The following is a 14,781-nucleotide window of genomic DNA, read 5'->3' on the forward strand; positions in this document are numbered from 1 at the left end:
GCTCAGAGGGCAGCGGGCCTACCTGCGATGATGGTGTCCTGGTTCGATCCCATCCATGAGTGGGGAAATTTTCCGGGTTACTGGCCGACCCACCCGACCTTAAATGATTCCTGGTTCACAATACCCGGAAAGGCTGACGGCGGAGGATTTATTTCCCATATGAATCCTGTGGTCATCCAAAGGCAATCCACAGCACCATCTATTCTGCTAGCCTTCACGGGAATCGTTGTCCTTGCTTGGCGGAGGAGGAGGAGGAGGAGGAGGAGGAGGAGGAGGAGGAGGAGGAGTGCCGCATATATTAACAGAAGTAGACACAAGCACAAACACACACTCACACACGCCCGCGCTTACACAATCACACACACACACACACACACACACACACACACACACTGCCAGAGTATCCAATGTAATTTAAATGTAGTTTATATAAATTCGGGCGGTGCACTTTCCCGCCGCCTCCGCCGGGCCGTGGCGGCTGTGACAATAAGAGGAATTTATGCATCAACAGATTATGCAGATGAGGCGGGTAATTGAATAATCCTGAATAGGGAATTTAGGGACAAAAAAATGTACTCTCGTTTCCCCTACATACCGTTTTTCGCTTCCTTTCTCTCTAAATTCCTGCACGCACCCAACACCCTCTTGCACCATCGTAAACTTCACAACTCTCAAGGACTGTTGTAATCAAGCGAAATTAATATTCCTACAAACTTGGCGGGCGTGAGTTCTGAGTTTATCAGCATAATACGCTCGTCCGGGGCAGCCTGGCGCGAGGCTGAACATTTCACCCGCCGCGCCTCAGCCACTGAAGAGCATCAGGCACTCCATGCCGCCGCGCCTCAGCCACTGAAGAGCATCAGGCACTCCACGCCGCCGGAGTCCGCGTCCACAGCTACACGTATTGCGTTTCCTATTAAAGTTTTCAGCGCCATTCTATATTGTCAGAGTCCGTCACAAAATCTCTCAAGTAATAGCATGACCCTTCCCCCCGCGTCCCCCGCGCCCCGCCGCGACCCTCTGCCCCGTCACCTGCAGCGGCCAATATGCCTGCTAACGGCGGCGGCCGGGGCTATATGGACGCCAGTGTGTTTATGCAAAGCTGTCATCACGATCAATTTGCATAGTGATGACACGGACCAGATGATGGGACACTCTGACAATAATAAATAAATAAATAAATATATATATATATATATATATATATATATATATATATATATATATATATATATATATATATATATATATATATATATATATATATATATATATATGGCTTTGCTTTTGGACACAAACCTATCGACTGTCAATTAATCGCCCATTTCCCTGCTAAATGTGTCGGATTACCGCAAGGACTTCTCGCCGGCGACAACTTTGAGGTATTATTCACGCGCGTGTTCTCTCTCATAAGTGTATGGAAATTCAGGCCACTAATGAAGTCTGTGCCGCCGCCATCACTTACATCATTCACGTGTGACGACGGCCATTTAGGAGGCTAATGCCGCCTTAATGGGCTCAAGGCCTCCTCGTGGCCCCCATGTCCGTCTGTCTGTCTGTGTGTCTGTCGCTGCCTGGCTGCCTGGCTTCCTTTGACTCTCTCTCTCTCTCTCTCTCTCTCTCTCTCTCTCTCTCTCTCTCTCTCTCTCTCTCTCTCTCTCTCTCTCTCTCTCTCTCTCTCTCTCTCTCTCTCTCTGTTGTTGTTGTTGTTGTTGCTGTTGTTGTTGCACCATGACTGTATGGGCTATTTTGAAGGAGCCCTGTGGAGGAAGTGTCAGGGGGTGTCAGGCGGTGTTGCCAACAAAGCGGCTTCTTGACGAGTGTTGGAAGTATCGCTGCTCTCTTTGCAACGCTGCACTCCTTGTCTGATTGTTGAGGGGCAAAGTGTTTTCAGTCTTTCATCGTGTGTTCTCTTCAGCTGACGAGTCGCTGGCGTTCAAGTTCAAGTTCAGTCAATCCTCATCCTCATCACGACTGACTGCAACTCCTGGCGCACCGCAGCAGAACAAAGATCTCATCCTTATCGAATTATCTGTAGTCTGCTCGTCTACTGCAGGATAATACTTCTTGGCGAATGTTCACATCTTGCCTGCCCTCTGGAAAGCCACAACTGCACACACACACACACACACACACACACACACACACACACACACACACACACACACACACACACGCAACATTATCGTCTTTCTCTGCCTCTCTCACCATCGAAACAAGGGAAGGGGAACAGCGAGCGAGCGGCGGCGGGAAGAGGCAAGAAAAGAGGGGACACACACACACACACACACACACACACACTGCGGGAGGGAGCGGCACTAAGGGAGGGCCGGAACATTGACTATTCATAAGCATTCATGCCTCGCCCACTAATTCACGCCCTCCTCGACAACGGCAAGTATCGGCGAGGCGAGATAACGTTCGTAAGGAAGAAACTTTGTCCCCGCTCCCCGGCGCCTCTTAACAGCCAGCCGCCCCAAGCCCCGCTGAACACAAGGGCGAAGGTACTCTGCCAGGGCTCCGGAAGAACGAGTTAGATGACGGGTAAATTAGGGTTAACACGCACGCGGGGATGCCCAGAGCGAGGCCGATAAGAAAAATGGATTGTCATGCTTTCCCTCCCTCTATTTCCCTTTAGATCCGAGGCGATACTTGGCCGCCGAGGGGACACGAAGCCATGTTACCGCCTTTTTTTGCCTGTGTGAGTGTCCCTGTTTTGTTTGCTGTCAAGGCGGGAAGGGAGGCTAAGGATGTGAGGGAAGGAGGAGGAGGAGGAGGAGGAGGAAAGTGCAAGAGAGAAAGGAAGAGGGAAAGGGAGGGAGAGTTGGCCGAGTGAGAGGGAGGAGAAAAGTGCGAGAGAGGGGGAGAGAGAGCTGATAGGTAGAAGAAAAATGCAAGAGAGAGAGGGAGAGGGAAAGGGAGAGTTAACTGAGTGAGAGGGAAGACAAAAGTGCGAGAGAGAGAGGGAGAGGGAAAGGGAGGGTTAACTGAGTGAGAGGGAAGACAAGAGTGCGAGAGAGAGAGGGAGAGGGAAAGGGAGGGTTAACTGAGTGAGAGGGAAGACAAACGTGCGAGAGAGAGAGGGAGAGGGAAAGGGAGGGTTAACTGAGTGAGAGGGAAGACAAGAGTGCGAGAGAGAGAGGGAGAGGGAAAGGGAGGGTTAACTGAGTGAGAGGGAAGACAAGAGTGCGAGAGAGAGGGAGAGAGAGGGTTAATTAAGTGAGGAAGAGTCTCTCCTTGACCCCCTCACCGCTCCCCGCACCCCATCACGCCACTTCCGATCCTCCGATGCCTCTTCCTTCTTCCTAACCTCCCTCGTCCCCTTACCCACGACATCCAAACCCTTACTCCCTTTCCTTCAAACTACAAGCCCCCTCCCACTTTGTTCCTCTATTGACACTCCTTACTCACCTTCCTCCACTTTAACCTTACGATCCAAACCCTTACTCCCTTTCCTGCAAACTACAAGCCCCCTCCCACTTTGTTCCTATATTGACACTCCTTACTCACATTCCTCCACTTTAACCTAACGATCAGTGTCCTCTCCCTTACAATTCATGAGATCCCTTTCCAATTCTTGCCCTTTCCCTTCCCCTTCCTTCCTCGTCCCTTTCTTGGCCAGTGATATTCCGCCAAACCCTTCCCAGTTCTTGCCCCTTCCCTTCCCTTTCCTTCCTCGTCCCTTTCTTGGCCAGTGATACTCCGCCAAACCCTTCCCAGTTCTTGCCCTTTCCCTTCCCCTTCCTTCCTCGTCCCTTTCTTGGCCAGTGATATTCCGCCAAACCCTTCCCAGTTCTTGCCCCTTCCCTTCCCTTTCCTTCCTCGTCCCTTTCTTGGCCAGTGATACTCCGCCAAACCCTTCCCAGTTCTTGCCCTTTCCCTTCCCCTTCCTTCCTCGTCCCTTTCTTGGCCAGTGATATTCCGCCAAACCCTTTCCAATTCTAGCCCTTTTCTTTCCCTTCTAGTCCCCTTCTCAGCCTCTTTCAGCTAGTTAATGAGACTCCATCAAACCCTTTCCTCCTCTTCCTCCCTAATCCCTTTCTTAGCCAATTTCAATTTGCCAATCCTTCCCAATTCTAGCCTTTTCCCTTCCTCTTGTCCCCTTCTTAGCCTCTTTCAGCTAGTTAATGAGACTCCATCAAACTCTTTCCTCCCCTTTCCCTTCCCATTTTTTCCTACCATCTTCTTGGCCAATTTCACTCCGTTCGTCCATTCCCAGTTCGAGTCCATTTCCTTGCATCTCTTGTCCCCTTCTCAACCACTTTCGCCAGCCAATGATACTCCGGCAAACCCTTCCGCCCCGTCCGCCCATTCCTCAAGTCTACTCAGCGGTGAAGATGAAGAAAGTTTTATCACGGAAGTTATCCCCGACAGCATAACTCTGCCCGTATTAAGGGAAGGGAGGCTCCGCGGAGACTCTCATTCCCGGCTCCAGCATGTCGTGTTACAAGCCATCGGTCTGTCGGTCTCTGTCTATCTCTTTGTTTGTTGGTCAGTCAGTTTGTCTCTGTCTCTTAGTCGGTATGCCTGGTCTATCTGTGTCTGTCTGTATCTCCGTCTGTGTCTGTCTGTCTTTCTTTCATTCTGTGTTTGTCTGCGTCCTTTTTTTTTTACAGCAAAGGAAGCAGCTAAAAGGCAGAAAGAAAACAAAACAATAAAAATAATAAAACATAAAAGCCCGCTAAGTCCTGCTCCTATATAAAAGAAAATATTATAGAGTGGCCAAAAGAGAGGTCTGTCTGTCTGTCTGCCTGTCAATCAGTTAATCAGTCAGTCAATCTTTCTGTCTCTCTGCGTCTGTCTGTCTGTCTGTCGGTCTGTCTATTTATATGTGTCACCATACACACACACACACACACACACACACACACACACACACACACAGTAAGGAGACTCCCCCCCTCTCCGGCAAAACTCTTCACACACGGTAACATTGCGCTGGACAATGAGCATTTATGACCAAGATGAGCAGTAAAACACACACACACACACACACACACACACACACGCACTGAAGAGACTCACCCCCTCTCCGGCAAAACTCTTCACACACGGTAACATTGCGCTGGACAATGAGCATTTATGACAAGATGAACAGTAATTACAAAAACAACGATGACACTGATGACGATGACCTTGCACGAGCACTCATATCCCGGGATCATTATACTTCAGCACGTCGTCGTCGCTTCTGTTGCCTAATATCCACTAAGACTCACAGACTTTTATCTCTTGTCCTTTTTTTTCTCCTTTTTTTCCCTTTCCTTCCTTTCATCATCCCTTTGTGGAAAGAATGGGATCAAGAAGGCAGAGGAGGAAAACGAAGTACTCAACGCCCCAACATTATGAAAAGGAGCAAAAGGAAGGCAAGAGTAAGTGGGTGAGTGAGTGAGTGAGTGAGTGAGTAAGTGATTGATTGAGTGAGTGAGTGAGTGAGTGAGTGAGTGAGTGAGTGAGTGAGTGAGTGAGTAAGTGATTAAGTAAGTGATTGAGTGAGTGAGTGAGTGAGTGAGTGAGTGAGTGAGAGAGTGACGCAGTGCTGGGCAGAGGAAACATGTCACCCGCAATCTTTTTCCCGGATCAACCATTCACTAGATTACAACAACACCAGAAGAGGATTGTCACAGAAGAGGAATATCACGAATGAATACATTGACGAAAAATAATAATAATAGCAATAGCAGTAGAAAGAGTAAAGGAGGAGGGGGAGGGGAAAAACTACTGATAATGATGATGGAAAAAATAACGACGCAAGAACAATGAGGATAACAGTAACTACAATAACAAACTCGAATGATGACGAAAATAACAATGGCAAGAGTAGCACAAGAAGGAGGAGGAAATATAGTGATGATGATGGAGAAAAATAACAATAAAATAAGGATAAAATAAATAACACAGAACAATCGATTTACAACACTGGGAAAGATATGACGAAAGAATACACAAGGAAATAATGAATGAAAATATGAATAAAATGAGGTTGATTAAGGAGTACTACCATGTTCTGAGTGGTGGGAAGAAGGACTGTGCTAAGGAGTAGATTTTTGCTTGCTTTGTTTTTGTTTTGTTTATCAAGGGAATAGGAAGAAGAGGAAATGAGTTAGTGGAGAAGGGATAGATTGGGGATTTAGGGAGGTGTAGTAGAGGGATCTGGCAATATGTAAGTCCCTCTCACTCCACCCTTCCTCCTCCTCTTCCTTCTCCTCCTCCTCCTCCCCTTAAGAGGCTTCAGAGGCGGGCCAGTACAGGTAACGTGGAGGTGATCGGTAACCTATAAACACCTGCCGTTGTGAACCTCGAGCCGCCTGTTGATTTAGGGGCCAATGATGCTGCGCCCTAGCCACGAGGGGAAGGTTGGTGGTGGTGGTGGTGGTAGTGGTGGTGATGGTGGTGATGGTGGTAATGACTTTAATTATCTCTCCCTGTCTATGTCCCTATCTATCTATCTATCTATCTATCTATTTCAATCTCTGTATATGTCACCTTGCTTTGTTCGTTCATAGTCTTTTATTATCATTATTTTCATTTTTTCCGTTATTATTATTATTATTATTATTATTATTATTATTATTATTATTATTATTATTATTATTATTGTTACCATTATTCTTATCCTTCATATTGTTCTTAGTCATATTATTATTATTATTATTATTATTATTATTATTATTATTATTATTATTATTATTAATATTACTACTATTATTATCAGCCGCATCTTTTTGTTGTTGTTGTTGTTTTTGCTAATGTTATTTTTGTTGACACTATTTCTGAAGACGCTGTGATTGTTTGCTTTCATTGTTCTTACTGACGCCCTCACCATCATCACCATCATCATCATCATCATCGTCACCATCATTATCATCACCATCATCACCATCATCATCATCATCATCATCAGTATATCATTCACATCCTCATCGTCGCTAAACCCTTCATCACCTTCATCGTCTAATCCCTCTTCTCCCCGCACTCCACAAACAAAGAAAACATCACTCGAGATAAAGAAGGTTAGAGAGACAAAATGTAACAAGAAACAAGAGAAGGAAAGACCAGACCGAGGGGAGGCGAGAGAAAAAATGGCATTGACACGAGCCATCCCCCGCTTGTGATCTCCCATGCATGTGTTGGGAGCTCCTGAAGGCGGGGCATTATATCCTACGCGCTGTCTGTCCCTCGTGGGTGGTGGTGGTGGTGGTGGTCTTGTTTATGTACGCCAATATTGTGTGCTCATGTTTACTGCCTCCTTACTGCACCTGGAGCTTCGTTTCCTCTTATTTCCTTGCATGGTGTTAGATATTCCTTCCTATTGGTTCCGTGTGACCTTTCCTTCCGTTTTCTCTTTTGTAGAACGTTGGGGTATCGATACTGTACGTTCTTTTGTTGTGTCTATTACTACTGATATTACCGCGTCTATTGCTTCCTCTCACTCCGTTTCTCTTCTTTTTATTGGGGGTATAATTTGTGTGTGACCTTTCCTTCCGTTTTCTCTTTTGCAGAACGTTGGGGTATCGATACTGTACGTTCTTTTGTTGTGTCTATTACTACTGATATTATCGCGTCTATTGCCTCCTCTCTTTCCGTTTCTCTTCTTTTTATTGGGGGTATAATTTGTGTGTGACCTTTCCTTCCGTTTTCTCTTTTGTAGAACGTCGGGGTATCGATACTGAACGTTCTTTTGTTGTGTCTATTACTACTGATATTATCGCGTCTATTGCTTCCTCTCTCTCCTTTTCTCTTCTTTTTATTGGGGGTATAATTTGTGTGTGACCTTTCCTTCCGTTTTCTCTTTTGCAGAACGTTGGGGTATCGATACTGTACGTTCTTTTGTTGTGTCTATTACTACTGATATTATCGCGTCTATTGCTTCCTCTCTTTCCGTTTCTCTTCTTTTTATTGGGGGTTCATTTGTGCGTGACCTTTCCTACGTTCTCTCTTGCATACATATAGCGCTGAGGTTTCCATAGTCTGACCTTTATTTTTATGTTTTCGCTTTTACATAACGTTGCGGTTTCAGTTATGTTACCTTTCTATCTATCTATCTATCTCAAACTCTCGTGTATATCTATCTTCTTGCTTTGCTTTATTGGGGCGTCGTTAATGTACATGTTTCTGTTGAGTATTTCTTATTTCTGCTACTAATGTTGTTTCTTCCTCTTCTTTCTTTTTCTTTCAGTGTTGGGAATTCAATAATGTGTACTTTTGTTGTACTTGCATTAGTGACTCCGGATCTTCACTTTCTTTCATTCCTTTTCTCATAATGTTAGCGGTTCACTACTATGTGCTTCTCGTATACGTTATAAGGCTTCCCTTCCTGTTGTTCTTTTTCATAGTGTTGAAAATTCTGTATTGTGTGCTTCTGTTGTCAACTAATGCCTCTGAATCTTCTCTTCCTTCAATATCAATCATGTGCATCTCTAATTCATTCCATTCCTTTGTTTTCTTCATCTGTTCCTTCTTCATTCTATTCCTTTCATTATTTTTTTCATAAGGTTAAGGATTCAGTTATGTGCGCTTCGGTTAGACCTTCATTAATGCGCTCTGGATCTTGTCTTTCTTTATTTTTTTCAGTGTTGGGATGTTCAATAGCATGTGCTCCGACTATACATTCATAACTATCATTGCTAAGTTGGGGTCTTTCTTTTCTTTCATTCTTTTACTCAGTGCGGTGGAATAAAATCTGTCTCTTTCTGTACATTATTTCAGGAGTTTCCCGGGATGTTCAATAGCATGTGCTCCGACTATACATTCATAACTATCATTGCTAAGTTGGGGTGTTTCTTTTCTTTCATTCTTTCACGATGTTCAATAGCATGTGCTCCGACTATACATTCATAACTATCATTGCTAAGTTGGGGTGTTTCTTTTCTTTCATTCTTTTACACAGTGCGGTGGAGTAAAATCTCTTTCTGTACTTTGTTTCTGTAGTTTCCCTTCTCCCCATTCCCTTCTACAGCGCCGAGGATTTGTTACTAAGCCGCGTTCCGAGCCAACAGGACCCAGAGGAGCGTGGGGCTGTCTTTCAGGAGGGAATGGAATGAACATGTCGCCCACTCACAAGGCTCTTAATCTGTTCGTCAACCATTTGCGTTCTTTCTTTTGTTCTTCGTCCCCGGAGCAACCAACCCACGCGCCTCGCTCAGGGCGTAACACGGAGTGGAAATATATGTTAGTTCCGGCGCCAGCGATGACGTTAATCCATCATGTCCAATATTTCCGAATGTTAATAGGTTTCTACAGTTTTAATTACGAGGCCGTCCAGCACAAGCACGGTCCACATATATTATGAAGCTCGTAGGACCTTTCCGAGTCTGTCATGCGAAACGAACATTCTAATATATGAACGACAGAAATTACAACGACCGCTGCTGCTGCTAATAATGTTACTACTACTACTACTACTACTACTACTACTACAACTGTTAATACTAATACTAATACTGCTATTCCTACTACTGTCTCCACCGACAAATTCACCACCATCACCATAACCACCACCAACATCACCATAACCACCATCACCCTCACCATAACCACCATCACCATAACCACCATCACCATCACCATCATCACTATCACTACACCATCAATATCTTCCACACGTCACTTCAAGACCATATCAACAACAGCTTCGGAATCACACTTGACAAAGACTAAATAAGACCTACAAATAAAAACAAAAGTGAATGATATAAACACACACACACACACACACACACACACACACACACACACACACACACACACACGTTCAGCCTCTCCAAGACACAAACAAGGACGGGATAAGCCCAGAGGAGCCTTTTCTGACCTAGTTCGGGGCAAAGGAATTAAAAGGGAGTAAAGGGCGTTATTCTCTGGCCGCGACTAAGCCTTCCTCTCTCTCGATGCTGGAGGCAAAGGAGTGTTGGTCTGAGTCACGCGTCTGGTGGATGCTGAGGGACACGGTTCGATCCTAAACTATGCCTCGAGGGTATTGGTAGTAGTGGTGATGGTTGTGTTAGTTGTGGGGTGGTAATGGTGATGATGGTGGCGGTGGTAGTTGTAGTAGTAGTAGTTAGCAGGAGTAGAAATAAAACAAAGAATAGAATAGCAGCAGAATAGAGGTGGTAGTAGTAGTAGGTAGTCAGCAGTTGTTATAGTAGTAGTAGTAGTAGTAGTAGTAGTAGTAGTAGTAGTAGTAGTAGTAGTATATGAAAACAAACTATACAGCATTTCTATCCATACATAATTCAATCCTTCAGAAACCAAAGAAAATGATCTGATATTTCCTTATTTGACAAAGCGTAGTAGTAGTAGTAGTAGTAGTAGTAGTAGTAGTGGTAGTAACGGCAGGATCCTAAGCTACAATCATAACTACTATCAATACATTTAATTAAAGATATACTCCCACAGGACGAATCAGGTATCGAGATATACATTAAGAGGAACAGTCGATGATGGCGTGGGAAGCGATTGGTATCACTCCCTCCCTCACAGGCGCGGGACGAGCATGAATAAAGCCTCCAGTCACGCCTAAAGAAGAACTGCAGCGCCCTCACAAAGTACCGGCAGGGAATACACGTGTCGGCCGAAGAAGCGACTCGTGAGCGACGCGAAGGTAAGGTTCAACGGGAGATAAACTTACTGGTGAACGGGAGAAAAATTTGATGTTCAACGGGAGGTGTTTTTTTAATGTTAAACGGGAGATAAATTTAATGTGAACGGCAGGTAAACTTTGGTGAACGAGAGGTGAATTTTGGTGAACGGGAGGTGAACTTTGGTGAACGGGAGGTAAACTTTAGTGAACGGGAGGTGAACTTTGGTGAACGGGAGGTGAACTTTGGTGAACGGGAGGTTAAACTTTGGTGAACGGGAGGTAAACTTTGGTGAACGGGAGGTAAACTTTGGTGAACGGGAGGTAAACTTTGGTGAACGGGGGGTAAACTTTGGTGAACGGGAGGTGAGCTTTGGTGAATGGGAGGTGAACTTTGGTGAACGGGAGGTAAACTTTGGTGAACGGGAGGTAAACTTTGGAGTTCAACGGAAGATTTAGTGTTCAATGAGAGATATTTAAATGTGATGTTCAACGAGAGGTAAATTGAATGATGAAAGGAAGATAGAGTGAATGATGAACGGGAAATAAACTTAATCGTTATAGGAAGTAAAAATAGTTCGTGTTCTTTTCCTTATCGTGGAGTGTGATGCGGGTGAAAAAAAATACGTAAAAATAGAAAATAATTAAGTCATATGAAGGAAATAAAATATGAAAAGTTAAATCTGGAGTTCTGAATTTTCACTCCACGCTCTCCCTGGTTGACTGCACGAGAAGAATGGTATATAATCGGACGAACACACACACACACACACACACACACACACACACAATGCAGCTTTGGGGTCTTACTTGAGGCGTCGGTAAGCCAGAGGGCGTATCGGAAGTACTGCCAATAGATCCAGTGTCTCGGGTGCTTGATGTTGGGGTGGTGCTTCAGCGAGAGCGAGAACACGAACACGAGGTACAGCAGGTCCGAGATCGCGAGGGCCGTCAGGTAGTTGTTGGTGGAGGACCTCATCTTGCGCCTCGTCAGCACCACCATCGACACACTGTTCCCCACCACCCCGACGCACATCACCAGCGGCACAAACACCTTCTGGACCCAGTGCCGCGACTCGTCCATGAACCGCTCGTACTCGGGGTAAGAGGACGCGGTGGTGGAGGACGTGGCGTTGACGGTGAAGGTCATGGCGGGGTCAGGCCGGGTGGTGGCGTTGGCGTATTCCCCATCGCCGGCGTAGGGATGCACCGCGAAGTGGCTGAAGGAGGCGTTCTGGCCCTCCGAAGCAGCATAGTCGTAGTCGAATTGGTAGAGTGACGCGTTCGGCTCATACGGGAACGGAATGTACGACGAGTTCAGGTCCAGGAAATGTGCCGAGAAGTTCCTCATGTCTCCGCCGCCGCTGGAGACGTCCTCGAACAGGTCCATAACGCGTGCCTTTGTCGACCGACCCACCGGCCACAAGGAAACGTCAAGCGATCATAATTACACGGGCGTTTGCAGCCAGTGTTGTGGGGCGGCGGCGGGGGCGGGACGGAGGGGACGGAGAGGTGCCGCTAGGATTCCTTACCTCACGTCACCACCATCCTTCAAACCGAAACTAACTTTGTAACTTTTCTTAACCGACTAAACAGCTGACCTCAAGCACCAGATACAACGAGGCTCACAGCACGAAGACATGAGCACCACGGATATCCACTGCCCTCATGAGGCGAGGAAGGAGAGGGAAGGCAAGGGGAAGGGGGAAAAGGAGGAAGCAAGAAGCGGAGGGCAACAGGGAGCGACTGACAGAGAGGAGCGAGATGACCCACTGAGGCGACCAGACCACGCGAGCTCCGAGCCACGACTGAGACGGCGGGGCTCGGGAGGCTGGTGGCTGGTGGGCGCTGGTGAGCTGCTCCTGGGATGACGTGGGTGATGACGTGATGCTGGTGATGCTGGTGATGCTGCACTGCCTGGAGATACTAACAGATAACCCCTTCTTGTTACTGCCGCTCAGGGCCGTAACGAAGATGGGGAAAGATGGGACAAGAGCTAAAGAGGTCAAAGTTATCTGTGCTGGTGATGCTGATGATGGTGATGATGATGCACTATCCCGAGCTAATACAAAAGATCCCCCTGAGCTTACTCCAGCCTTTAGCCGTAACGAGCGGAGCGGAAGAAGGGGACAGGAGGATAAGGGAGTCAAGGTCACAACCGCCACCTAAGTAAGGATATTGCTATTGTTTTTTACTTAGATCTTTGAGATGAGTTAAACATCGCTAATAAGAATCTTGAAATTAGATGAGTAACTGATTATTCAACATGTAAGTGAGGCGTTACATGTGACTAAGATACGGTTGATGGTGGTGTTTGTTGTCTTTGTAGGGAAGGTGTTAGTGTTTGTGTTGGTCTTGGTGTTGGTGGGAGTGGTGATGTTGGTGGTGGTGGTGGTGGTGGTGGTGGTAGGATAGTTTTTGTTGCAGAAAAAAGACAACTCAAGGGCAAAAAAAAAAAGTCTGCTAGTATAACTCCTGCTAATGGCGTTTAGTGTGAGAGAACTTGATGGTGATGGTAAAAATAGAGCAAGAGATGGTGACATAAGTGCTAGTTAGGTCAGGAGAAAAAGAGGTGATGCAGAGTGGACGGACAAAAAAAATTAAAGTTTGAAAAGTTAATTGGCGACCTAACTGCGGGAGAAAGAACAAGAACGAGAAAATATGCATAAGATGAAAAAAAAAACAAGCGAGCAATATATAAGAAAAAATGAGAAGAAATAAGACAAACTGGATAATCAAGGACAAAAACAACAAAGAAAAAAGAAAAAGAGGAATAGAGAACAATAACTGGAAGAACAACTAAAACAAGAACAATAAATACAAAAAGCGCAACAACGAAACATGAAAAAGCAAAAAAAAAAAAAAACTCCTAAACACCCCTTACCTCCCACTCTCACCCCCTACCCTTTACACACACACACACACACACACACACACACACACACACACACACACGTATATATCAGACAGCCATTCAATCAGGACAGGCAAATTACAACAGGTCAAGATTTCGAGTGAGTGAGTGAGTGAGTGAGTGAGTGAGTGAGTAAGTGAGTGAGTGAGTGAGGTAGGGAGACAGGCATACTATATTCTCCTCTTCCTTCACCCCTCTTACCCCTCCCTCAACGCCCCCCTTCCTCCCCAACACCCCAACTCCCCCCTTCCTCCCCCTCCCCCCCAACGTCCCTCCCTCCTTGCACTTGGCCGTCTTCTTCGCACGGGTCCACAAAAACACTCCTCTTAGTGGCCACTCTCGTCCCTTTTTTCAGGGTTTTAAGAGTAATTTTCTTGGCGCGTGTATAATGAGGGGAAGGGGGGGGGAGAGGGGAAAGGGGAAGGGGGAGGGAAGGGAGGGAGGAAGGGAGGGGGAAGGGGAGGGGGAGGGGAAGGGAAGGGGGAAAGAAGGAACACAACACCTCTGCATCCACTTCTACAGTACAATGGGAACTCTTAAAGGCCTATTGACTCTCTCTCTCTCTCTCTCTCTCTCTCTCTCTCTCTCTCTCTCTCTCTCTCTCTCTCTCTCTCTCTCTCTCTCTCTCTCTCTCTCTCTCAAACACACAAATCAAGAATAATACTGATGTTTTTGGTGCTGCGGCTGATGATGATGATGGTGATAGTGACGTAAAGATAATGTTAATGATGATGAAAATTCGTTATTCATTTATTCATGTGATTATTCAATGGACATATCTGTTTATCTATTTATCTATCTATCTATACATCTTTCTATCTATCCTCCTCCTCCTCGGTCATCCTCCTCCTCCTCCTCCTCCTCATTATCATCATCATCATTATCATCATCATTGCTTCCATCACTGCGAGATTCCTACACCCACACCCAATTACCACATCACTGACGAGAAATAATTGGAAATGATGAATAGCATGCAAAAAATATATATTATGAAGCCTATAGTCCCTCATAGCAACACACACACACACACACACACACACACACACGTCCCCACACACAAGAATCCGACGTTGAGCCCCAAACATGAAGTCTCTCGATACTTTTGATTAAGTTTGGCCAGGAGAAAACAGTGACACATCCGATAAGAAAAGTGCGATGGTGACTGCAGAATATTCCGGCACAACCTTACCACCACCACCATCACCACCGTCACCATCACCAGCGTCACTATAACAAGCAAACACATTCTCAACGGCGTATTTGGCAAGGAATTAAACCACGCGTGAGT

General features: G+C 45.9%; 1 protein-coding gene across 4 annotated transcripts in view; it reads right to left on the bottom strand.

Annotated features, from left to right (window-relative positions):
- Positions 1 to 12,757, bottom strand: part of LOC126985023 (FMRFamide receptor-like) — a 279,333-nt gene extending 266,576 nt beyond the window's left edge. For all 4 annotated transcript variants that reach the window (XM_050839263.1, XM_050839265.1, XM_050839264.1 and 1 more), the window contains exon 1: positions 11,387 to 12,757. In XM_050839263.1, the coding sequence (XP_050695220.1) occupies positions 11,387 to 11,966 (580 nt within the window). In that variant the 5' untranslated portion in view covers positions 11,967 to 12,757. The remainder of the gene's footprint in view (positions 1 to 11,386) is intronic.
- Positions 12,758 to 14,781: the final 2,024 nt, after the last annotated feature.

Source organism: Eriocheir sinensis, chromosome 58, assembly GCF_024679095.1.
Source record: "Eriocheir sinensis breed Jianghai 21 chromosome 58, ASM2467909v1, whole genome shotgun sequence".
Taxonomy (NCBI): Eukaryota; Metazoa; Arthropoda; class Malacostraca; order Decapoda; family Varunidae; genus Eriocheir; species Eriocheir sinensis.